Source organism: Melanerpes formicivorus, unplaced genomic scaffold, assembly GCF_026170545.1.
Source record: "Melanerpes formicivorus ecotype bairdi unplaced genomic scaffold, bMelFor1.0.p_v2 SCAF_22, whole genome shotgun sequence".
In the NCBI taxonomy this organism is placed as follows: Eukaryota; Metazoa; Chordata; class Aves; order Piciformes; family Picidae; genus Melanerpes; species Melanerpes formicivorus.
Genome location: NW_027142374.1, coordinates 1696948 through 1723859, shown reverse-complemented (window position 1 = coordinate 1723859; position 26912 = coordinate 1696948). Strand labels below are relative to the sequence as shown.

At 44.7% G+C, this 26912-nt stretch overlaps 1 protein-coding gene across 5 annotated transcripts in view; it reads left to right on the top strand.

Annotated features, from left to right (window-relative positions):
* Window positions 1–26912, top strand: part of FGF13 (fibroblast growth factor 13) — a 354638-nt gene that overhangs the window by 130747 nt on the left and 196979 nt on the right. Inside the window, exon 1 of one of the 5 annotated variants that reach the window (XM_068151801.1) lies at window positions 12610–12926. The exons of 3 other annotated variants lie outside the window; for them this stretch is intronic. In XM_068151801.1, coding sequence (XP_068007902.1) covers window positions 12896–12926 — 31 coding nt within the window. In that variant the 5' untranslated portion in view covers window positions 12610–12895. Of the gene's footprint in view, window positions 1–12609; window positions 12927–26912 lie in introns of those variants that run through there. One more of the 5 variants, XM_068151804.1, reaches the window with a different exon arrangement.

Genomic DNA, 26912 nt, shown 5'->3' with positions numbered 1-26912 from the left:
TGTTATGCTGGAGCTAGAAATGTCTGGGAATGTAATTGGAGAAAATAGCAATTTCTGGGCTTGCTCATGCTCGTAGCCTCTCCCCATAGGTACAATTTGTTATCGCAGCGTGTCTAAGACATTATTTTAATTGGTCTGATGCAGACCTTCCCGAGATGAATGACTTGTCTTCGTTTTATTACTTCATTTCTACTTCATTACTTCATTTTCTACCTGTCATAAAAGTGGAGACAAGGAGGCCAGTGTCTGTAGGGAGGATGCTGAGGACTAGCACCTTTTGTAAATCATTCTGATGGCAGTGAACATTTTTACGTCTGTGATCTGAGCTGCGGAGGAAATTGCTGCTCAACTTCTGATGAAACAGAATGGAGCACAATAAAAGAGCAGGAAGGTACAGTCTCAATAATGGGGACAAAAGATGTGGCATGTCAGTGGCTTGTAGGAACATAGAAGAGAGGAAAAAAAAAACCCAACTTGTAACTCGTTCCTCTACTTTTTCATTTAGTGTAAACTCGTGCGCCCTAGGCAATGACAAATAATAAACCAGTAAATGCTCATGGCAGCAAACACTCAGCTGGCTTTCTAGTAAGCAGGAAGCGTTGCTCCTTACGTGGGTCTTCCTCTGTGGACTGTGTTTTTGCCTTGTGTGAAGCCTTGTGCCAGCCACTATTTTTCTGATGAGACAGCACAGCCATCCCAGACTCTCTGCACTTAATTGAAATTGCTGCTCAGAGGCAGAGAAACACAGGCTGAGGGTTACTTATGTGTCCAGGCTGAACCACATGCAGGTAGCTGTGACACTTTAGGCTCACCCACCCCTTGTCCAGGAGGGTATTTTGTCTGAGCATCTATGTCATGTCATGCTTTATCATTGTGTACACACAGAAGGGCAACGAGGCTGGTGAGAGGCCTTGAGCACAAGCCCTACGAGGAGAGGTTGAAGGAGATGGGTTTGTTTAGCATGAGGAAGAGGAGGCTCAGGGGAGATCTTATTGCTCTCTACAACTACCTGAAGGGAGGTTGTAGCCAGGTGGGGGTTGGTCTCTTCTCCCAGGCAACCAGCACCAGAGCAAGAGGACACAGTCTCTAGCTGCACCAGGGGAAGTTTAGGCTGGAGGTGGGGAGAAAGTTCTTCAATGAGAGAGTTGTTAGCTGATGGAATGGGATCCCCAGGGAGGTGGTGGAGTCCCCATCCCTGGAGATGTTTAAGAAGGGATTGGAAGTGGCACTTGGTGCCATGGTTTAGTCATGAGGTCTGTGGTGACAGGTTGGACTTGATGATTTTTGAGGTCTCTTCCAACCTTGGTGATTCTGTGATAGATTCTTTGAAGGTGTTTCCCCCTCCCACCCCCCTCAGTTCTGTGGCATCCTGTAGGCTGTATGATGTTTTAGTGGCTTTTCAAGAAATTAATGTTGCTTCTTTTCCTAAAAATCCATCCTCTGATCCTTGCTGTTCTCACAGGAACAGGGTCATGACAGCGTTCCGGAGGCTCTCATTATGTCGTGTGGCTCTATTTCTAATTCCTGCTCAAGTCTCTTTTCCTGAGAGCACTTTTGGCACTGCTTAATGAAGGTGAACTGGCAAATATGTAATGTCTTGAAAAAAAAATTAAAAGAACAAAATTGCCATTTTCTGTGTAGTAAACACCTTACTCAAAAGCATCTTGAAGCTCAATGTGCAGATGACATTGCATGACTAAAGGCCTTTGCTAGCTGACCTTTAGCATCCCTCTAAAAATAGATCCCTTTCAGCGCTGGCTCTCTTTCAGCAGCAGGTGGAGTTGTGCAATGGGTCTTCATTACCTCTGGCACTTTCTCAGTGAAGCATGCGAAAACTAGATGCTTTTTTCACTCTCTATTGTAGAGTAATATCCTGCATTTCACAGTGGAAAGACTTCCTGTTACCTAATGCTTTTAAATGTCTTTAAATAAATATTGAACACAAAGATCAGTGCCCATACACTTTAAAGATACACGCTGCCTTTTGATGCCATTTAATCTAGGTTTGACTATATTTGATTTGATTCAGCCTAATATTAACCAGAGCAGTTCAGAACTAATGTTTCACAATCATCAGGGCTCATGGATTGTAATGACAGGATTGAAAGCCCTTATTTTAAATTAAGGTATGGATTAACTAATTAATTGACCGAAGTACATGTTCAGCAGGAGCAGGGAGGTCATTCTGCCCTGTGCTCAGCACTGGTTAGGCCACACCTTGAGTCCTGTGTCCAGTTCTGGGCCCCTCAGTTTAGGAAAGATGTTGAGTTGCTGGAATGTGTCCAGGGAAGGGCAACAAAGTTGGTGAGGAGTTTGGAGCACAGGCCCTATAAGGAGAGGCTGAGGGAGCTGGGGTTGCTTAGCCTGGAGAAGAGGAGGCTCAGGGGAGATCTTATCGCTCTCTACAGCTACCTGAAGGGTGGTTGTAGCTAGGTGGGTGCTGGTCTCTTCTCCCAGGCAACCAATACCAGAACAAGAGGACACAGTCTCAAGGTGTGTCAGGGGAGGTTTAGGCTGGATGTTAGGAAGAAATTCTTCATATTGAGAGTGATTGCCTATTGGAACGTGCTGCCCAAGGAGGTGGTGGAATCACCATCACTGGAGGTGTTTAGGAGGAGACTGGATGGGGTGCTTGGTTGCATGGTTTAGTTGATTAGGTGGTGTTGGGTGATAGGTTGGACACGACGATCTTGAAGGCCTTTTCCAACCTGGTTTATTGTATTCTATTCTATACTCCTAAGTTGCATTTTAAAACTCAATGCATATAATAATTTCAGATATTACAAGAGAAATATTTGAATTAAAAATGCAGTGTGAGCCTCAGCCCCATAATTGCTGTTGCTGAGCACATACCACCATTACACTTAGGGTGATTCCCACTCGGTGACTGTAGTGCAAAAAATAAACAGGGAAGAATCCCCCTGAACAGTAAATCACAGCAAAAATAAGATATTTTGTAGGAAAATATGCTTCAGTGTCACTGCAGGATTGTGTGGTTTATCAGTCTTGCTGAGGAATTTTGGAAGGCACTATTAGGCTGGGACTTGGAGTCTGCAGCTGCTGTTCACATTCTGTCTCAGCAGCTGGAGATACTGTAATTGCCACTTCCATATTGTATCTGTTCAGACTCAATTAGAAGTGTTTTGTTGCATAGTGAAATATGAATAATTTTCCATTTCTTAATGGTAGTTAGAGGAGTGGGCAGGTCTAGAGTGGGCTATTTAAGAATGGGACATCCTACCTGCTTTGCTGTAAGGAGTTTGGGTTTTTTGACCTATCTTTCTGTATATCGTGTAGAGTGAAAACCTGGCTGGGCTGCGAGATACCAGCTGAGTCCTGCTAGATGGTGTCAAGTCATCTGGTCCACCAACTTTTCTTTTGCAGCATTCAGGCATGGACCCTGGATGTCATTGGTGGCGATGATCAGCGTGAGGATTTTGGTTTTTCTCTCAAGTGCATGCCATGTAGGTTGTTATTTTATTTCGTTATGCTCTAATATCACATTTCTCTCCAAGCTGCAGTGAAAGTGTTGCTCTTCCTTTACAGATCTATGGTTACTGTTTAGGTTTTCTGGAGCTCTGTTTGCACAGGGGAGATCCATGAAAGTCACTGGAGGGCCCATTTGTATCACCAGTTCAGAAATTGCAGTACAGGCACACCCTGTGCTTCCATCAGCAGCGTAGGTCAGAGAGGAGAATTTTGCCATTGTGCCTTTCAGTCCTTATGATTGTACCTATTTAATGTCATTTTCTCTAGTCTTTTATTGTTGCATTTGGGCTAATTCCATTGCTTTTCATGCACAGACCTCCTGATTAGGGAGGACCACTATTGGCCTGACTGGAAGATCAAGCTAATTAGAAGAGCAAATTAATGAGAAACTAATTATACCCTAGTGCTATTGATACTCTATGATACTTCCATGTTCTCTTTGTTTTTCATGGATTTCTGAGCATGGCACCCTAAAACAGCCTTCCAGTGGACTCAAACTTCTTTCATGAGTATGATACACTGATGCATGAAGAGGAGATGAAGAAATGCCAAGTAAAACCAAAGTGATAAATCACAGTGAAAAAGAAAAGCCAGTGCAGAATCCCTGAGTGTTCTGATGCAAAATTAACCCTTCCCATGATGCCTGCTCTCAAGTTATCCTTTTGGTCACATTTTCAAAGTATTGCAACTTTGCTACTCACACCCTTTTGAAGATGGTTGTTGCCTGTGTAACACTGAATTTCAGGCATGTCACAAATATGCCGAAAATAATCCAGTTGGAAATACAGATCACGGTCAGCTGGTGTCCTTCCAGAATCACCAGCATCTGATGTGGTCTGCTTTTTCACACTCCACAAGTCAGTGAGGCAAGGAAAGAAGCAGATGTCATTAGCAAGAGTGTGTGATAACAAATTCATGCAATTATATCATGCTGTGTTCACATTTCACTTTTCCCAGAATCAGGTCAGTTTTGCTTAGAAGTTTTTTTTTCTGTTGCCAATATTCCTTGTGCATCTTTTAGCTTCTCTCTAGTTGTCCTTGGAAATACCACTTTGGAATAGGCTTGGTAAAGAGCTGAAACCAGGTCAGCCATGCCAAATAGGGAAGATGCATCTATAAAGACTCTTTAAATTATACCAGAAAAACAAATAAATGTGTAGCATACTGGTTGTTCCAAAGTGCAGAATGCTTCTTTGTTTTATAAAATTAGATGATGGTTTGACCACTTTAAAGTAAACAGATGCTCATGCTTAAGCATTTCCCTCAAGCTGAAGCAAAGCCAAGAGCTGCACCACGCACACAGCAGTGAAGTATGTCTCCTAGTCAAGCATCTCCTATCTATCCCTCTGGAGTTTTAAGTTGTAATTGTCTACATTTTCTGTCAAGTTGCAGTTCTCTCATTTGTTATGCCCTCCTGGTAACATAATAGAGAACAATCTGGGCACTGCATAAAATAGTTTGTGGTGCTTGTTATCCCGTCTTCCCTTTACAGTAGCTGCCTAGGTTGGATGATTTAGCAGGTCTAAGCTGGTAGGCTTTTATGGTTTAGGTGCTTCAGGTTTATGATGAAAAACAATGTTTGTTGGATGATTTCTTCCTGTCCTAAAGAGAGAGCATTGAAAGAGCATTTCAAAACTTGTTTAAGTAGCAAGTGATGGTTACCTCCACATACGTGTGCCTGTGTTTCACCTCAGCCAGGCTTTGTTAGTCAAGAGGCAGTGGAAGGATCCAGAAAGAGCCTTGCTGACATATTGCTGATTTGCTTAGCTGATCTCACTTTACTGACACTCCCCTCTATGTCTGAGTGATTGCTTTTTCACTTCCAAGTCTTAAAATAACCTCTGCTGTTGCTAGAAGAGGTTTAATAAATAGAAATAAATGAATACGTAGCATTTATTAGCACAAGATGTGGATAGCTTCTGGCTGGTAAAACTGCTTTGTCAGGGAGAACATAAAAATGGAGCAGAATCAATCACCAGGAGAAACCTTTACACTGCTAGTTGGCAGTGAAGAAGGTTTCTCATGTTCACCCAAGAGGAACATCGGCTGCACTGCCCCCAGTGGGTTCTACCCTGGATGCTGCTGGCTGGCTTGGATGAGAGCAGTCACAGCACTTAGTTATTGCCTGGGTGTGTGCCAGTGAGCAGGTTGGCTCTGGGGAGCCTTGTCAGCTGCAGGTTTTCTACCAAAAATTGTTTCTCTCCCCCCTTGTCTTCTTGACCCTGCTCTGGGAGACCTACCTGAAGAGATTCAAAGTTTGTATTGTCTTACTGGAACACCCAGGTGAATGGCTTCTGGACTGACACTGCTGCAGAGGCACCATTGATGCTGGGGTCTGTGGACATCTGATGACACAGGTATTAGCTTGAGGTTTGCTAAGCTGTTTCTCTCCTGAAAAAGGCAAATTGTGAGGAGGATTGGACAGGGCATCACCCACCTCTGAGGTTTGTCTGCTGTTATTTTGTGCTCATTCTCAGGTTTATACAATGTCCTTCATGCAGAAATCCAAGGCAGCTTGAAAATGAGTTCCATATCACAAGTAATTCCCAGTAGTATCACTTAAAATAACCCCTTAAACAAATAACCTTTATGACAAGTGGCAGCGAGCCCAAAATTAACATAGTTCAAGGGCAACAAGGCTGGTGAGAGGCCTTGAGCACAGCCCTGTGAGGAGAGGCTGAGGGAGCTGGGGTTGCTTAGCCTGGAGAAGAGGAGGCTCAGGGGTGACCTCATTGCCCTCTACAACTACCTGAAGGGAGGTTGTAGCCAGGAGGGGGTTGGTCTCTTCTCCCAGGCAACCAGCACCAGAACAAGAGGACACAGTCCCAAGCTGTGCCAGGGGAAGTTTAGGCTCGGGGTGAGGAGAAAGTTCTTCACCGAGAGAGTCATTCGTCATTGGAATGTGCTGCCCGGGGAGGTGGTTGAGTCACCATCCCTTGAGGTGCTCAAGAGGAGATGGGACGTGGCACTTGGTGCCATGGTCTAGTCATGGGTCTGTGGTGACAGGTTGGAGTTGATGATCCTCGAGGTCTCTTCCAACCTTGGCGATACTGTGATACTGTGATAGTTCCCTCTAAATACGAGGAGGAACTTCTTTACTTTGGGAGTGGTGGAGCACTGGAGCAGGCTGCCCAGAGAGGTGGTGGAGTCTCTATCTCTGAAGTCATTCAAAACCCACCTGTACATGTTCTTGTGCAGCCTGCCTTAGGAGAACCTGCTCTGGCAGGGAAGTTGGACTAGATGATCTCCAGAGGTCCCTTCCAACCCCTATCACTCTGTGATTCTATGATTTAGTACTGCCATGTGTTCCATTGCTTAATTGGCAATATGTTTCTAAGCCAGAGAGAAATCTGACTTGACTCTTTCTGTGCTGTGATTTTTAGATGCTGTGATTTAGACACAGGAAAGGCTCCACAGATCTCCAGAAGGTCAGGGGCAAGAGCTACAGGTGTGGGTGTCTGCAGGGTAGGTGGGGTATGCCGGCTGGGTATGGCAGCTGGAGCTAAGACAGGGAACATGCAGTGGATGGGAGAGCATGCTGGTGTAAATAAGTCTGCAAACACCCTGCAAAGAGTGTAGCTCCTCAGCTGGAGGACTGGCAGTGGAGAGGAGCAGTGAGCACAGCACTGCACTGCTGCTGCGTTGCTGCATGCACAGTTCCCAGCACAGAGAGGCTTTCATGCTGGCACACAATGCCGTCTGCATTACAGACAAGTAGTGAAAGGGAAGCTAAGGAGAAATGATCTGTGTGTGAGTAGATAATGCTTCAAGTCTGGTAAATATTTTCTATTACATAGTCCACTGATTCTCTTGTCTAAGTGTTGCATGTTTCCACCCAGCCACACTTGCCTCATTCATTTGCTCTTTTCCCCCAATATGCCTACAATTGATTTTTACTTTCATGACTGTTTTGAAGAGAGATTTCCCTGTGTGGATGAGGGATATTCAGGATGGATCTATTTGTCTACCTTCTCTGTATTAGACTGTAATTATTAGAAGGCAGAACGATGTGTGGAAAGCGCATAAGAACAGCTGAAATGTCAATAAATCTAGATTAGACTTTGCTCTCCTTTTCAGCAGGGGCTTAACTCAGTTATTTTTTAAGTAAGGTGTCAGTGTATGTAGCTATTTAGGAGTATGTATGTGGAATGGATTTGGTAGACACCACAGCTGCAATTCCACGTTCCACTCCTGCAGGAAACACTGAGACTGCACAGCAGCTTTTCTCCCGAGGCTCCCTGTACATCACAGCTGTTGGATACATCACACCTCAGCTTAAACAGCTTGCTCAGAGAAGTGTCCCCTACTGTACCCAGAAGTTTTGCAGCTTTGTGGTACGGAAGAGGGTGGGAATCCTGGAGTGGTTTGGGTTGGAAGGGACCATGAAGATCATCTAGTTCCAAGTCTTCCCCGCCATAGGTAGGGACACCTTCCACTAGACCAGAATGCTCAAGGCCCTGTCCAACTTGGCCTTAAGCACATCTGACAAGGGGGCACCCACAATCCAGCTTAAATCCATTGCCCCTCATCCTGTCACTACAAGCCCTGGTAAAAATTCCCTCACCAGCTTTCCTGTAGCTCCCCTCAGGTCCTGGAAGATCTCTGTAAGATCTCTCCAAAGCCTTCTCTTTTCCAGGCTGTGCAGTCCCAGTTCTCACAACCTGTCCCCATAGGGGAAGTGCTGCATCCCTCTGATCATCTTCACGGCCTTCTCTGGACCCACTCCAACAGTTTGATGTCCTCCTTGTGTGGGGGGCACCAGAACTGGACGCAGTACTCCAGGTGGGATCTCACAAGAGCAGAGCAGAATCACCTTCCTCGTTCTGCTGGTCACATTGCTTTTGATGCAGCCCAGGACACAATTGGCCTTCTGAGTATGCCTTAACTTTATGCCTCTGAAACACAAATGTGATTTATGCCCTACTTCAAATCTTGGCTTATAAATTTCCAGTCAGAAGGCTAGATAAAAAAGAAAAAAACACAACTGCCTTTTATTTTTAAATGTATTTTTTGTACAGGACTTTTAAGACTGTGCATTACCTTATTCAATATTTGAATTCAGGACAAAGTGCTTTGTTTTATCTTCTCATCTTAACATCTTTCAGCACCGTGCATTCCATTGATGAGGAAAACAAAGAATGATTGCCATGGATGGGCAAGCCTGCATAATAATGCAAGACAGTGCCACAGAAGCTGAATAGGGACAGACATGAGGAAGACAATGTTTGATCCTGAACTGACATGGAGAATTTGCAAAACATCTCAGGGTCACAGAGCATTGTGAATAATGAAATGAGTGGCTGTACACAGAAATGATTATCTGCATGGCAGAGCACAATGGATGAAGGAAATGTTCTCTCTGCAGCACTGTTTTACTTTTCCAAGCTGTGTCGTAGCCTCTGCTAAATAACTTACTTTGGCCTGGAGAAGAGGAGGCTCAGAAGAGACCTTATTGCTCTCTACAACTATCTGAAGGGAGGCTGTAGACAAGTGGGGGCTGGTCTCTTCTCCCAGGCAACCAGCACCAGAACAAGAGGACACAGTCTCAAGCTGCACCAGGGGAGGTTTAGGCTGGAGGTTAGGAAGAAGCTCTTCATACAGAGAGTGATTGTCCATTGGAATGGGCTGCCCAGGGAGGTGGTGGAGCCACCATCACTGGAGGTGTTTAGGAGGAGACTGGATGGGGTGCTTGGTGCCATGGTTTAGTTGATTAGGTGGTGTTGGATGATAGGTTGGACTTGATGATCTTGAAGGTCTCTTCCTACCTGGTGTGGTCCGGTCCATTCCATTCCATTCCATTCCATTCCATTCCATTCCATTCCATTCCATTCCATTCCATTCCATTCCATTCCATTCCATTCCATTCCATTCCATTCCATTCCATTCCATTCCATTCCAGCATTCACACCTGCAGGGGAAAAAAAATAAATCTGAAAACCCAGTACCTGCAGGGGGCCTCCAAGAAAGCTGGAGAGGGACAGGTAGTGCTAGGACAAGGGACAGTGGTTCTCAGTGAGGGCAGAGTAGGTGTACATTGGGCATTAGGAAGACATTCTTTACTATGAAGGTGGTGGAACATTGGAACAGGTTGCCTGGGGTGGTGATGGAGGCCCCATCCCTGGAGACATTTAAGGTCAGGCTTGATGGGGCTCTGAATAGCCTGCTGTAGATGGGGGTGTCCCTGCTTACTGCAGCAGGGTTGGACTAGGTGACCTTTGAATGTCCCTTCCAACCCAATACATTGTATGGTTCCAACTCTTTTTTTTTTTTTCCTTCTTTTTTCTTCTCCTGTTCCTATTTAAAGGTTTTCCATAACTGACAGCAAGGGTAACATCCCAGGTCAAACAAACTTCAATTAAGCTCCTCTCTGATTTTTCTGAAGAAATGTTTTTCACAATGTCTCAGTGGCGCAGTAGGCAGTCTTGAACTCTTCAGTGTTTGAACTGTGTCAAGGCAGGGGAGGAGGAGAGGTTTCAGATGGAAAGATTTTCCACCTTCCTGGGAGTTTTTATTGAGAGCATTTGTCATTGGTCTGATTTTTATAGTTTAGGGGTAGGTTGCTTTGGTAGGGCTCAGTAAAAGACAGCAGAGCTAATGCCAGATGTGTTTCAGTGTGACGGTGAACTCCTGATGGCTTCTTCTAAGCATCCCTACTCATGTTTCAGGGCAGCATCACTGGGGCAGTTTTAACTTCTACAGATGCACAAATTTTGCCTCTGACAGGAGCTTCTTTGGTAGGTAATGTGTGTAGTTGTGTAACTTCAGTAGCAAAATGCCAGGGCTTTAGTGGTCAGATTAAAGAAGCACTGATTATCTCAGCTGTCATACAGATCCTGCTTGTCTTTTGATTAGATACTAAATGAACACACCACAAAGCTGCAAAGCTTCTGGGAACAGTGGGGGACACTTCACTGAGCAAGCTGTTTAAGTTGAGGTGTGAAGTATCCAAAAGCTGTGATGTACAGGGAGCCTCGGGAGGAAAGCTGCTGCGCAGTGTTAGTGTTTCCTGCAGGAGTGGAATGTGGAACTGCAGCTGTGATGCCTACCAAATCTCCTGCACAAAATTTACCCCAGAAGGCTCCAGGAGACCACTCTGAGGATATCTGCAGGCACAGGTGATGCTTTTGAACACTTTAGAAATGGACATCTTAGTCTGTCACTTTTTTTTAACGCAACATGTTTTATTAATAACTATTGGAGGGAGTCTAACAGAGGCCATGAGGGTGATGAGGGGACTGGAGCATCTATGTGAGGAGGAGAGGCTGAAAGACCTGGGGCTGTTTATGCTGGAGAAGAAGAGCAGACTGAGAGGGGATCTTCCCAGTGCTGATCAATAGCTAAAGGATGGAGGTCAAGAGGATTGGGCTGGGCTCTTTTCAGTGGTGCCCAGTGATAGGACAAGGGACAACAAAGCAGATTACACTTAAACTTTAAAGAGAAACTTCTTTATTATGAGGGTGCTGGAGCACTGGAGCAGGCTGCCCGGAGATGTTGTGGAATCTCCTTCTCTGGAGACTTTCAAACATCACCTAGGATGTGTTCCTGTGCAACCTGCTCTAGGTGATCCTGCTCAAGCAGGGGGCTTGTACTAGATGACCTCTGGAGGTCCCTTCTAGCCTCCACCATTCTCTGATACACACAAGAGCATGACCATGTGCTGTTCATATAGATGTGCTACCTTGAAGCATGATCTCCAGCTCCTGGCTCTCCAGTTGACTACATGTGTGTGGTGAAGAGCAAAGCAGAGAGAGTGTGGTGCAGCTGCTGATGGGAGGGAAAGTGAGGGAAATGTTTTGCAGTAATCATCTGTAACTGCCTGAAAGTTGATGCTGAGAAGCCTATCTAGGTATGGTGGGAGCATATGGTGGTCTCTTCTCCTGGGTGGCCAGCACCAGAACAAGAGGACACAGTCTCAAGCTGCACCAGGGGAGCTTTAGGCTGGATGTTAGGAAGAAGTTCTTCATAGTAAGAGTAATTGGCCATTGGAATGTGCTGCCCAGGGAGGTGGTGGAGTCACCATCACTGGAGGTGTTTAGGAAGAGACTGGATGGGTGCTTGGTGCCATGCTTTAGTTGATTAGATGGTGTTGGATGATAGGTTGGATGCGATGATCTCAAAGTTTTTTTCCAACGTGGGTAATTTCTATTCTATCCTATCCTATCCTATCCTATCCTATCCTATCCTATCCTATCCTATCCTATCCTATCCTATCCTATCCTATCCTATCCTATCCTTCTATTTTATTTCCACCAGCCTGCTTTTGTCAGTCCAATTTGGAAGTAGGTGAAGGGAAAAAAATTGCAAGCTACAATACACTGACATAAAAATATATCATGCGATGAGCAGCTTCATTTCCTAAATAGACTTTTAAATGGTAAGACAGAACTATATGTATGGGGCTCAACAGTGCAGTTCCTCTTGATGGCAGAACTTAGCAAACTGATCCCTGGCTGAAGCTGAAAAGGTATTTGCAAAGGATTCACAGAGGCATGGAGAAAACTGCTGGGTTGGCTGAGGCAAGAGGCAGAGGAGAAGAAAAAAAGCTGAACGTTCTGCTTGCAGAGCTTTAGTAGGAGGGGTTCCTGAAGCGCTGTAAGCTGGTGGTGGAGCTTCCTGCACCTCCTGTGGGAGGGAATCATGACAAATATTTTCTATTAGGAAAGTGGAAGTAATGACATATGTCGTGTGTGTACTTTGTGTCTGAGATGTGCATGACTGTAAAGAAACAGATGGCTCCTTTAATTGTAATCATGGGCATGTGGCTCCTCTGTTTCTGAGGCTTTTCCTCCTGTACAGATTATTTTTCAGAAATGCTTGTTTTTCAAGAGGGAAGGAAGTGAAATTGCCTTACATCAACTCATCACAAATTACCAGGAGCAGTAAAGATTATTAGGAAGGCTGTGTCCACTGAACCACAAATATGTTGCCTAGAGCAGACTGAGAGAAAAAAACAAAACCAACCAAACAAAACCCCAAAAAACACAAACCAAAAGCAAACCACAAACCAAATGTAAATGCTAATTCCCAGGGGATGCTTCTGTGTCCTTGTGTTCACACAGGGAGCTAAGGCAGCCTGGGCAGTTCTCCATCACACCCTGCTGAGGTTTCTCTCCCATCTGCAGATCCTGAGCTCCCACGCACCGTTGTGGGGTGCGCTCCTGCACCCTGTACCACATGCTGGCCCTCAGACATTTGCAGGACATGAGAGCATGACAACATGGCCAGCCTGACTTAAGCATATGCGTTTTTCATGGATTTTCCCACTCCAGAATTTCTCCAGTTGCTGCTTGAAGGTATTCTTGAGCACTCATTTTTGTCAAAACAAGATGGACATGTGGCTTGGACTGCAAGTTGGTCTTGGGTGATGTGTTTTTCCCATGGAGTAAGTCTGCCCAGGAGTGATTAAATGGAGAGAAGGTGGAAGTTCATAGGGCAAGGTAGGAGATGCGGTGCCTTTTCTTCTCCTCTTTCTAGGCTCGAGACTTGAACTCCTGAGACCAGGGTGATTTGGTTGCTCGACCACACTGTTTGCTTTGTCCTTCATGGTCCTGTTTTCCTTTGGCTTGTGCCTGCAGGGCTCTGCCTGCATCTTTTCCTGATACCTCAGTTAGTCTCTAACTACCACAAACAATGTGTGAGCACCAATCCTTGCTTAGAGGTCCCCTCAGCCCTTTCATTTATTCCCCATAATGATCTGCTATAATATTAAGAAGGTCCTTCTGTAAGTCCTGTAGCAGATCTATTGCTTTGAAACAGAGACCATTGAAAATCTGATAATTGCAGGACTCTCTTTCACTTTTTAAACACACAGTAAATAGGTTTATTCTTTTGCCATTAGCACTTCTCTGGTGAAGAGAAGCCTTGGTTCAACTACATTGTGTTGTCTTAGCATGCTAACTAACACTGTAATCAACCTCTTGGGAGTCTGATGGCACTCTGTCCCTCAGGTGTGATTCAGAGCAGTGCTAATTTCTTCAGTCTCACTGAAAAGTAAGGCAGATGGGAGTACATTCCTAAAGCTAGAAGCATAACGTTGCTGTGTTGCTTTAAGGTCCTTCTGAAGAAATGAAGATCTATCCCCTTTGCACTTTAAATAGATCCTAGCTTTTAATGCACACCTTTCACGGCCCTCTTATGATTTCAAAGGTGTGGTTGTATTGCACACGGTCTGTTGGTGTTTTGAACACTCTGTTCCATTTTTCCAGGAGTCTCCTTCACCCTCAGGGATTACGTAGGCAGGGAAAATTTCTCTTAAGAGTGAGGAATTGAATGCTTTTCTGTGCAGTAGTCTGGAGACAGATTGGCTTCTCTCTAACCTATTTTTCTAAAAGCATCTTAACAGCTATCAGTTCTTCACCACGGTGAATTTTTAGCCTTATACTTAATTATGCTGAAACTTTCTATCCACTGTGGCAAGTGATGAGGGTATGTGAAATTAAGAGTGTTAAAAACAAAGAGAGGAAGCTGGGAAGAGGCAGTTGTCCCTTTGAATTGTTTCAGTAGATGTGATAGCACAAATGCATGAAATAAAAGATAGCAGATGGAGCACAAGCCCTAAGAGAAGAGGCTGAGGGAACTGGGATTGTTTAGCCTGGAGAAGAAGAGGCTCAGGGGAGACGTTATTGCTCTCTACAGCTACCTGAAGGGTGGTTGTAGCCAGGAGGGGGTTGGTCTCTTCTCCCAGGCAAGCAGCACCAGAACAAGAGGACACAGTCCCAAGCTGTGTCAGGGGAAGTTTAGGCTAGAGGTGAGGAGAAAGTTCTTCACCGAGAGAGTCATTAGTCATTGGAATGTGCTGCCCAGGGAGGTGGTAGAGTCCCCATCCCTGGAGGTGTTCAAGAGGGGATTGGATGTGGCACTTGGTGCCATGGTTTAGTCATGAGGTCTGTGGTGACAAGTTGGACTTGATGACCTTTGCAGTCTCTTCCAACCTTGGTGATTCTGTGATTCTGTGAAAATGCTGCTTCTGTCCAACAGGCTGATTCTTGCAGTAGTGCACCTGGAAAATTAAGGGCGGAGCAAATGGGTTATATCCATCATCTTGGTGCATGGTTAAATACAGACTTCTTAGGGGTTCCGTGAACATGGCTAAGAGGTATCTCAATGGTGAAATTCAAAGAAACATGGGATCATTTAGACTGGAAATGACCTTTAAGGTTATCAAGTCCAATTGTTATCTCAACACTGCTAAGTCCACTACTAAACCTTGTCCCCTCGTGCCACATCTACACATCGTTTAAATACCTCCAGGGATGGGACCTCCACCACTTTCTTGGACAGCCTTTTGATGTTTCAAAGCCTCAAGCACTAAAATACCTCTTATTCTGCTTGTTCATTTCCAAATTACCGCAGAAACTGTGGAGATTTGTTCATTTGTTTCACTGAAATAAGGCCAAAGGTTTGTTAAGATAATGTACAATAGTTTTTCTTCACTGTTCTCCTTTTGATTTATCTCTTTTGGTATTTTAATGCCTACTAACATTGTCTACACAGGAAGAAAGCAGAAAACTAACCTAAATTGTATAGATTTTCTGAGAGAGAAAGTCAAAAGAAAATGGAGCCACAATTTTAAATGGCATAGACACTAAAACCTTTAAAAGTGAAAACTGAAATTTAGCAGCAAGTAGGAGCTACTTAAAAAAAGAAAAGCAAAAGGTTGAAGTGAAAACAAATCACCTTGATAACAGAGCAGTTATTAAATGGAAGGTGGGTTTTGAGAAGAGCATAAGCTGTATGTTCCAGAGCTTCAGTGTGGCCAGCAGGAGCAGGGAGGTCATTCTGCCCCTGTGCACTGCACTGGTTAGGCCACACCTTGAGTCCTGTGTCCAGTTCTGGGCCCCTCAGTTTAGGAAAGATGTTGAGTTGCTGGAAGGTGTCCAGAGAAGGGCAACAAAATTGGGGAGTCCTGTGAGGAGAGGCTGAAGGAGCTGGGGCTGCTTAGCCTGGAGATGAGGAGGTTCAGGGGAGACCTTATTGCTCTCTACAACTACCTGAAGGGAGGTTGTAGCTAGGTGGGGGCTGGTTTCTTCTCCCAGGCAACCAGTGACAGAACCAGAGGACATAGTCTCAAGCTGCACCAGGGGAGGTTTAGGTTGGATATTAAGAAGAAATTCTACACAGAGAGAGTGATTGCCCATTGGAATGTGCTGCCCAGGGAGGTGGTGGAGTTGCCATCAGTCGCCAAGGAGACTGGATGGGGTGCTTGGTGCCATGGTTTAGTTGATTAGATAGTGTTGGATGATAGATTGGATGCAATGATCTTGAAGATCTCTTCCAACCTGGTTTATTCTGTTCTATTCTATTTGTCACTGGTGCATTACTACAGCAAACATTTGGTAGTCTCTCAGATGATGCAGTTGAACTGTAAGGAGTAATTTGAAGAGTATAATCTGGAGATGCTTGTGATGCTTTGGGGCCTGTGCTCCTTTTGATCTATTGTGCTGCCTGTTCTGAGTTCAAGGATAGAAAGCTCTCAGAAGTAGCCAAGGTTGGCAAGTTCCTTGTGCTGTTTCCCGCTGTTGCCGTCACCTTGGTTCTATCTTATGTTCACCTTGAGACTCCAAAGCATCAGAAAAACTTGTTCAGAGTGTGTTAGGTTGGAAAAACCTTTGTACTGCCTTGTACTCTGCAGAGTATTGATGAGAGAGAAAAGCTGCAGAAATCATGACTGAATAAGGAGTGAAATCTTAAATGAATAAGGAGAGATGTCCAGACATCTCCCAGTTAAAAAGAGCTGGTTGCAGGCATATATTAAAGGGAAGGGTTGTGCAAGGCTTCTGGTCACAGACTTACAGAATGGTGGGGATTGGAAGGGACCTCCAGACATCATACAGTACAGCTCCTCTTCTAAAGCAGGTTCACCTGGATCAGATTGAACAGGAATGTGTTTATGTGGGTTTTGAAGGTCTCTGGAGAAGGAAACTCCTCAACCTCTCTGGCTAGCCTGTTCCAGTGCTCAGTGACCCTCAAAGTGAAGTTTTTCCTTAAGTTTATGTGAAACTGTTCCCAGGCAGCTGGTGCTGGAGCATTGTGCTGGGCTGACCCTTGCTCTGAAACAGTGCCACCATTCTCACATGAAATGCCATCTTCCCATCTCTCTGGGGACAATTTACTTGAATTTTGTTAAGCCTGTACTATTGCAACAATAGGCATCAAGATTACAAAGCTAGTGTTATAACAAATGTGGTTGGGAAGCGCAAAGATGCAGCAGTCTTCCACCATTTGCTGTCACAGGGTCATGGCTTTGGCGTAGAGGCTGATGACAAAGCCCATGGGAGGAGGCATGGTCCGTTCTGTGTGCAGCAGCGTGGACAGGCAAGGCTGGCAGGATACAATTTTAGGATGCATGGCAACAAGCACAGAAAAAAACAACAACAAACAGACCAGAAGGTTTCACAAAATATCTGACAGCACTAGACTGTGCATTTGGACCTTTGTGATGGGAACATGCAACTGGAAAGATGTGGTGATGGTAAAAGGGTTGTGAGTCACTCAGCCTTCCTTCTGCAGGTGCCTCCATGGAAGTGAGTAAATAGTCTTTAAAACCCCACTGCATCACTTCAGTCTCCTATAATAGACTAATTGCTAGGGAGCATATTAACTATTCACCTTATGGTAGCAGAATAAGAAAGAGAGATTAATTATTTATCAGGTTACTCAGGAGACCTAAATAAGAACCAAGAAAGAACTTCAGAAATGTTTTGAGAAATAAAGATAGTGGGTGAAATGTGCCTTAGATATCTCTGAGCAGTCCCTTTGAACCACCCAACCACTTGCTGTGCATGTATGGATGGACCTATCCTGGGTAGCAAAGGGAAGCAAAGATGAGCCTGAGGGACAGCCTTCCTGTCTAAGGCAGAGATTGGCCAGCCCACAGGATATGTTGTCACTTTGAGCTAAAGTGAGTTTTCTGTATTTCAAGTCAGAGGCATATGTTTTGGGGGCAGAAAGGCTCTGGTTCTAGTCCCAGATTCTTCTGTGTGCATGCCAGGCACTTCCACCAGCATGGTTGGCTCGGTTACATAAGGTGTAGTGGCTTGAAATAAAAATGACTAAGTGAATAAACAAAACATATTTAACAAACTTCCTCATCCAGTGTGAACCCTGAGGTAATGTACAGGAAGGTAGGGAGCACCAGAACAAGACAACACAGTCTCAAGCTGCACCAGGCTGGAGGTTAGGAAGAAATTCTACACAGAGAGAGTGACTGCCCATTGGAATGGGCTGCCTGGGGAGGTGGTGGAGTCACCATCATTGGAGGTATTTAGGAGGAGACTTGATGGGGTGATTGGTTGCATGATTTCGTTGATTAGGTGGTGTTGGATGATAGGTTGGACATGATGATCTCAAAGGTCTCCTCCAACCTGGTTTATCCTATTGTAATGCAGCCTGCTGAAAGCCTACAGTGTTATCTGTGCATTTGCAACATTATTGAGTATGAACTTCAGTTGCAGCAAAGTGGTTTTTATTTAGGGAAGATGAATTTAGCAGATACACACAGACTTCTGTTATATAATTTTTTTATCCTTAAGAAGTTGATGTTACTGCGTAGTAGAGGGTCAAAATTCTGCTGCACTTCTCTTCCCCTTTTGTTAGGTGAATAACTTAGCATTTGTTTGTTGTTTTTTTGTTAATAGAAGGCAAGTTGCTTTGTGTTAAGCTATTTAATGTAGAGTAGAGTAGAGTAGAGTAGAATAGAATAGAATAGAATAGAATAGAATAGAATAGAATAGAATAGAATAGAATAGACCAGACCAGGTTGGAAGATAACTTTGAGATCATAAAGTCCAAGCTATCACCCAACATCATCTAATCAACTAAAGCGTGGCACCAAGTACCCCATCCAGTCTCTTCCTAAACACCTCCAGTGATGGTGACTCTACCACCTCCCTGGGCAGCACATCCCAAATTTCTCTGACTGAGGACTCAGAATTAGTTTTTCTTAAGTATTTTGTACTTCACTTCCAGCTGCTGAAAGGGGTTGAGCTAATTCAAGAGCCAGGCTTAATTATGATCTTGAGAGTCTCTTCCAACCTGGTCTGGTCTGGTCTGGTCTGGTCTGGTCTGGTCTATTCTATTCTATTCTATTCTATTCTATTCTATTCTATTCCCAACTTTGTGACTGAAACACCTGTAAAGGTCCCTGCTTAAAGGCTAAAAGCTGCCTTATTGCCATTGTACCCTTTCTTGGTGTGTTCTTTTTATTTTATTAGACATAAAAAGGTTTTTCTCCCTGCCTCTGGGGGTCAGCCCCTCTGTCCACATGCTTTTTGTACCAGCAGGTTGCTTGGGCTGCGCACCAAGGTCACAGGTTGGTTCTTATTATTTCAACACGCATAATTTGCTATACACATCGTGTTTCTTTTCTTTGTTTTTCTTTCCTACACTCTTAAGTCCTCTTTTCCACCAAACATTGATGGTAGCTTATCAATTTGATCTATAAACTTACACCCTGTATGACTATCTTGGTAGTACTGCCTGTATTGTTGCAGACGTTCTTCTCTTAGCTAGGGAAAAAAACTTTTCTCTGGATGAAGAGGGTGACTCAAAATGTTATAATATTCTTCTGTGTGAATGGATTTTAAGCACTGAGCAAATCAGGATTTATCTATTTATTTATTTATTTATTTATTTATTTCCCCCCCATTTTGCTACTTCTCTGAAGCTTTCTTGAGACAGAAGAGGCATTTAGCACAGCAGGTCATCTCCAATGGTGTCTGCAAACAAGGCTGCCGTCATAGGAATATAGATGGAGGCCACTCTAATGAGTGCAGCTTACATCAAATTGCTTTAATGAGTCAGTGCAGTTGTGCTAGCCTTATTACATTTCTGAATTAATGGCTTGGAAGGAAGTTTGTTAGCCTGCTTTCCTTGAAACCAAATCAAACAGCAGCCTACCATATTGTAGAATGACACAAAATAGCAGAATTGGGATTTAAATTTGCCTCAGAGTCTGTGTGATTCTTTCTGTTAACAAAGCAGCCACAGAGGTGTTAAAGTGGCGATCCCCAATGGTCAAGGTGCCAGCTCTGCATCTACAACTGCAGGTGGCTTCTTAGAATAGAATTAGAATAGAATAGAATTAAGCAGGTTGGAAAAGACCTCTGAGATCATCAAGTCCAACCCATCATCCAACACTATCTAATCAACTAAACCATGGCACCAAGCACCCCATCCAGTCTCTTCCTAAACACCTCCTGTGATGGTGACTCCACCACCTCCCTGGGCAGCACATTCCAATGGTCAATTAGTCTTTCTATGATGAACTTCTTCCTAACATTCAGCCTAAACCTCTCATGGCCCAGCCTGAGACTGTGTCCTCTTGTTCTGCTGCTGGTTGCCTGGGAGAAGACGCCAGCCCCCACCTGGCTACAACCTCTCTTCAGGTAGTTGCAGACAGCAATAAGGTCTCCCCTGAGCCTCCTCTTCTCCAGGCTAAGCAGCCCCAGCTCCCTCAGCCTCTCTTCAGAGGGCTTGTGCTCCAAACCCCTCCCCAACATTGTTGCCCTTCTCTGGAAAGATGGGCACCACCTCTCTTCATATTCCATGGCAGGGGGGTTGGAACTAGATGGTCCTTGAGGTCCCTTCCAACCCTAACAATTCTTTGATTCTATGATTCTAATGACAGTGAGCTAAAGCTCCTGAACAAGCTCAGCCCTGCCTGTGGCCATGTCAGGCATCTGATCCCTCCTCTGTGTGTCAGGAGCCATGTGTCTGGTACCTGCATGGGACTGTCAGACTGAGGCCAGCCTGCCCTGGAGGGGAAAGCAGCATAGTTTTCACTGCACGCACAGCAACTGAGCGCAGCTGAAGCTTCAGTGTGGTTGGTCCTCTTCTTGGGGTGGTATAATGCAAGGTTGGGATCTTCCATCACAACAGCCTGACTTCTAGTTGATCAAGTGTCCGCTAACACAGGGCTCATCATTTGCCTGGTCAGTGCACAGCCTGGAACCCTTCAGCATTGCAAGCTCTCTATTTTTTCTTTCTTTCTCTCAGTTTAATGTGGGCTTCTTTGTTTTTCTTTAGGTGTGGTGTGAAGGGTCAATATAGAGAACTTTCCTTTCTCCATTTTTTTCATTTGTGGTTTATCTAGGGTAGTTTCTTCTTGGTTGTATGCAATGGCATAGAGGTTGCACTGGCTGCTATTAAAAATACCACGAGATACTAGAAATAGAGTAACTTGCAGTAGGGAAAAAGGAGAAAAGATGAAAGATGACAAAAGGCAGCAGTGGTTCTGAGAATGGAGTGCAGACTGAACAAATTGTGGTTACCTGGAGGGTGCCTGGTAACCCCATTTGTGAAGCTAAATGGACATCATGAGAATCACAGCGAGGAAGATGTATTTTTGTGAATAGTCCTGACCCTGAGACCTTAGAATTGTTTGACAGCATGCAGTTAGTGGGAAACCAAGCTATTATCTGACTATACATTGAGACTTAGAGAATAAAATCACTGCTGAAGTGATTGGAGTGTTGAAAAGCATCAACTAAAAAGAAAAAAAAACAACCAACCCAAACTTTCCAACCATCAAGAGATGCTTTGATTCTTCTGCATCAGATTTGATTTTGGTGCCCATGTAGGGTTCCTAACCCTAAATGAGATAATAATGGATATCAGAGTCTCAAAACTGAGGAGGCTAGTAGAAAAACATTGCTTAATGTGGTGGTGTTTTTTAAAGAGGCAATTTAATTCACCACCAAGCAGACTCTTCTTGAATCAGTCTATGGATTTAGTGGGGAAGCCAAGGCCATGAAGAGAAACTTCTGAGTCAAGGCATGCAGTGCTACAGGCTGGGGCCAGAGTGGCTGGGGAGCGGCCAGGCAGAAAGGGCCCTGGGGGTACTGGTCGATGGTAGGCTGAACATGAGCCTGCAGTGTGCCCAGGCAGCCAAGAGGGCCAATGGCATCCTGGCCTGGATCAGGAACAGTGTGGCCAGCAGGAGCAGAGAGGTCATTCTGCCCTGTACACTACACTGGTTAAGCCACACCTTGAGTCCTGTGTCCAGTTCTGGGCCCCTCAGTTTAGGAAAGATGTTGAGTTGCTGGAACATGTCCAGAGAAGGGCAACAAAGCTGGGGAGGGGTCTGGAGCACAGCCCTATGAGGAAAGGCTGAAGGAGCTGGGGTTGCTTAGCCTGGAGAAGAGGAGGCTCAGGGGAAACCTTTTTGCTCTCTACAACTACTTGAAGGGAGGTTGTAGCCAGGTGGGGGTTGGTCTCTTCTCCCAGGCAACCAGTGACAGAACAAGAGGACACAGTCTCAAGCTGCACCAGGGGAGGTTTAGGCTGGAGGTGAGGAAGAAATTCTACACAGAGAGATTGCCCATTGGAATGTGCTGCCCAGGGAGGTGGTTGAGTCACCGTCATTGGAGGTGTTTAGGAGGAGACTGGATGGAGTGCTTGGTTGCATGGCTTAGTTAATTAGGTGGTGCTGGGTGATAAGTTGGACGCAATGATCTTGAAGGTCTCTTCCAACCTGGTCTGGTCTATTCTATTCTATTCTATTCTATTCTATTCTATTCTATTCTATTCTATTCTATTCTATTCTACTCTACTCTGTTCTATTCTATTCTATTCTACTCTATTCTACTCTACTCTATTCTACTCTATTCTACTCTATTCTACTCTCTAGTCTCTGTGCAGAGCAGCTGGTGCGAGCATTGTTCCTTTGGGTGAGGGCATGTGAGACACTCCCTGATTGCTTTGGAGACTCATTCTGGAATTGTTCTGCCAAGGAGGGTGTCAGGTTTGGATTTGCAGGTGTCACACAGGAGAATGCATGGGGAGATTTTAAGTACTTTGCAGGAGAATCCAAATGAACAGATACATCTAGAGGTGGAGAAGGGAAATCTGCATTTCTACTAAATGCATAAAGCAGGCCAAATGAATGCATGAGATACCACCAAAGGGTTTTAATAATGAAAGGACAAGATGATGGAGGGGTGGGGAGAAGAATGTGACCAAAAAAGAAATCAGCACTTGCAATTTTGTGTGTGGAAATGAATGAGGAAACTTTAAAGTCATTTAGGTTCAACTTTGGAAAGATTAATTTGTGTATGCTGGAAAATTGCCTATCAATTCTTGGTTGTCATTGCTGCTACTGAATAGCTTTGTTGGAAAATACAAGTGCAAAGCCAGTAATCTCACATGTAAATCGATATTTGCTACCCATGATATATTGACTGAAAATGACATCTAATGAAGCACAATTCAGTTGTTTGGAATTTATACCTTTTTGCAAGAGGACATGGTTTAGACTGGGTAACTTTGAGCCTCCAGCTGAATGATCTTATGGAAAGGAATGCTGGAGAGGCTAGAGAATCAGATTTCCATCTACTGACTTTCAGGGCAGCATCATTGATCCTGGAATTATTCCTGGCTGAAACTGTATTTGAGAGATCTCTTTCACTTCTCCTGATGGAGAAAAATAGGAAATATGAGATACTATACTGGCTTTGAAACAGAGCATGTGGGGGTGATCACAACATCACAGAATGGTTTTGGTTGGAAAAGACCTTTAAAATCAGTGAGTCCAACTATACTCTAACTCTGGTTAGATCTAGTCTGGTGCTAGATCGTGTCCCCCAGCACTACATCTCTGTGTAGAGATAGATGTCTCACTACCAAAGAGAAGGCACCAGAAAGATGTAGAAGGGTAATGCAGAGATGGAAGTATGCATGGCTATAAGCAAACCAATGTGTATATATGAACCTTTCCATACACATTATTAATGGGAAGTATATTTGTCTGTTTGGGGCTCTGGTATAAAAGTGACATCTCAAGAGTATTCAGGTTAAAGTCAGATTTGTAAATTCAATCATGTCATTACTATTTCAAGAGAGGGAACATGCAGATTTCTCTTTTCATCTCCAGGTCTTTGGTCTCATGTTTGTTAGTTGATATGTTCTATTAAAGATTCAATTTAGAGATAAACTGTAACATGAGCTTCTCATTAACTCCAGGAACACTGTGGGCATCCCAGCTCAAAAAAACATTTCCACCCTTGAATGTCAGCAAAGATATTTCATCCCCCTCTCCCCCCAGTATGTTGCTTGATTTTGCTGCTGCACATGAAGTGATCTCTCATAGGGCCAGAGACAACAGTTGGTCACTGTATCAGCACATTGAGACACTTGAATGTGTCCAGAGAAGGGCAAGAAGGCTGGTGAGAGGCCTCAAGCACAAGCCCTTCAAGGAGAGACTGAGGGAGCTGGGGTTGCTGAGCCTGGAGAAGAGAAGGCTTAGGGGAGACCTTATTGCTCTCTACAACTACCTGAAGGGAGGTTGTAGCCAAGTGGGTCTTGGTGTCTTCTCCCAGGCAATCAGCACCAGAACAAGAGGACACAGTCTCAAGCTGCACCAGGGGAAGTTTAGGCTGGAGGTGAGGAGAAAGTTCTTCACAGAAAGAGAATTGGTAGGCTTTGGAATGGGCTGCCCAGGGAGGTGGTGGAGTCACCATTCCTAGAGGTGCTCAGGAGGGGATTGGAAGTGGCACTTGGTGCCATGGTTTAGTCATGAGGTGTTGGGTGACAGGTTTGACTTGATGATCTTTGAGGTCTCTTTCAACCTTGGTGATTCTGTGATAAGTTGTAATGGGTTGGGGCAGACCCCCTCCCCACCACGCGCAGAAATGACGACTCAGACAAACGGATTGCAAAAGTGATGGAAAGTTTAAATAGAGAACAGTGAGTGCGTGCAGAGAACTAGAAACACAGTGACAAGAGAGACCCCAAAACAGACCCAGAGAGATCCCATCCCCACCTGAGGGTGCACCCAAACCCCCAGGGCTCCTCCTTCCCCCCCCCCCCCCCGCTGCTAGGCTAGTCTCAGCTGGCCAGATCTGAGACTGCCCATCCCCCCGTGGCCTTGGGCCTAGACAGGCCCATGGTCGGGAGATCTCCTCCCCAGTTACCGGCTGGCGAGGAGGAAGGAAAGAGGAAGTGCCAGACCCCGCCGTGAAACTTATAGTGGTGCAAGGGATCATGGTAGGAAATAACCTAATTTCCTGTGACCACCCACTGGGCTGGACTTCTGGACACAGGAAACACCCCTGTAGCAGAGGGCACCCAGCCCAAACTACGACATAAGTTTTCACAACAAGCTCTTTACATCTCAACAGACTGTCATGTGTGCCCTAACATGAACTGTCTTATTTGATAACACCCAGTAGAGGGAGGGAGAAATAGCAGTACAAGAGTGGCAGCAAATTACTCGGGTGAAAGACACTGGGGGTTCAGCAGATCAGAAGGACACAAAGTTGGTTTGCACTCTGCGAGCATAAACCAAGCCTGTTATAAGAGATGAAGAGCATTCTAGTGACATTGTAGGGAGCTGAAAGATTCACAGCTCTTCAAAAAATCCTTCCCCTTTGTCTCTTGTTCTGCTCCAGAGCACCCCAGGTTTGCCACTAAGGAAATTCTTTGTGGTTGGTGTCTTGGTTTTGGGTTTTTTTTTGAAGACTTTAGTTAGAAAGAAAGGGAAAAAAAAGACAAAAAATTGAAAAGAGGAAGAATCTTGGGCTGGAAACTTTGCTTTTCTGGAGAAAAAGTTTACTTGGAATATTTTCATTCATCTGTCAAGTGCTTTCTCCCACTTATGTCCTTCCTGACAAGTTCTGCATCAGGTGCAGTGAAGAGGACTGAAAGGAGGAACAAAAAAAACCCAAACAGCAAACAAACAAAAAGTAAATCCATAGATGTCGAGAGTGCCGAGGACAGCAGTAGAAGTTTGCAAGTTTTAATTTTACTCAGCTGTGGGAGAACTGAAAACCCATTTAAGGAAGGAGCAAGTGGGTGCAAGGCTACTTCTGCCTTGCTTGCTGGCAGGCCATGTTAGCAGGGCTGCAGCCCATGGTGCAGGGCTGAAGACGGGGAGAAGATGGTGACGGGGCTCCTTGGGGGTGAAGGAGGAAACTGCATCTGGCATGAAAGCAGCTGAGAGAATGGGTGTTGGAGGTCCAACACACAAGAGTAAGGATAGAACTAGCTGGGCTTGGTTGTTTGTCTGAAGCAGACTGAAGTAACTGAGCAGCCAACAAAACTCTGCAAGTAACTTGTGACGCTTGTTTCTTCTGTGGCTTGTGAGGGGGATGTTCAAAGCAGGTCCAAACTCTCATTTCTTATGCATTACCAATCACCTGCTGAACAATAACTTTCTGTCAGTAACAACCTAAATTCACACCAGGATCTGCATCAATTCCCAGAGCTGTCACTTCTTTCTCTTAATAATTTATTTGCTTCTGTAATTGCTTTGCAGGGTTTTCATGACACACAGGGAGTGAGTCTCCAGCACAGAGCTTACTGTCTGAGCTGTGCCATGGATTGTGCTGCATGATGAAGCATGATGATAGTTATTAAATCTCACCATTCACCCAGGTGGCCAAAACAGGTGAAAAACAGGATGCAAATGTATTTGGGAGACAGATTACCAACCTGCTCCTGGCTGTGTCTTTAACTGGCTAACTGGATGTGACTTTCACCATGAGCCAGTAATGAGCCCTTGTGACCAAGAAGGCTGACAGTATCCTGGGAAGCATTGAGAAGAGCATGCCCATGAGGACTGGTGAGGTTCTCCTCCCCCTCTACTCAGTCCTGGTGAGGCCACACCTGGAGTATTGTGTCCAGTTGTGGGCTCCCCAGTTCAAGAGGATGAGAGAACTAGAGAGAGTCCTGTGGACAGACAGGAAGATGCTGAGGAGACTCCTGTGATCCAGTTTGTGTGCACTGCCCCTGGTCCTTTCACTGGACACTAGGTATGCTGTGTAAAAACTGGAAGGTTTGTCCTGCAGTTTGTCTGCCCTTGCTGTCTGATCCTTTTGCCTCTTCTTTTGCTGATTTACTCTCCTTCATTATTTTTAAGCTCTTCTAGAAGAGCGTTTCCCAGTTGTCATTCAAGATAATCCTAAATACAGCTTTCTACTGTGTGCTGATCTGTGCTGAATAGTTTTGAATGGATTTGATTTGAATATATTGCAAATGAGAAGCTATCCTACCATGGAAGTTTGTACATGGAGCTTCCCATTTTTTGCAGTCCCATTACAGAATTAAAAGGGCTGGTGATGTTCTACAGCTTCAACTGTTTAAAAGAATCCAGTAGGATATGTGTACCACAAGGCTGTTGATGCTGTTCTTACTCTGGTCACTCCAGCTCTCCTTCCCTGCCATTGATAATGCAGGAAGGACACATGTGAAACCATTTCTAATACAACTTGTCAAATACACTGCTTCGCATGTATGTGAGCACTTGTCTGTACAGCTCTGTGAACATCTGATGATGGTTTTTTGCTGCCTAGAAGTCTCAAGATTCAAGTAATAACTTCTTTCAAGTACACAAACCCCTCTTTTATTCACAAGTTATTGTTCAGCTGTCTGGCTACAACCTCCCTTCAGGTAGTTGTAGAGAGCAATAAGGTCTCCCCTGAGCCTCC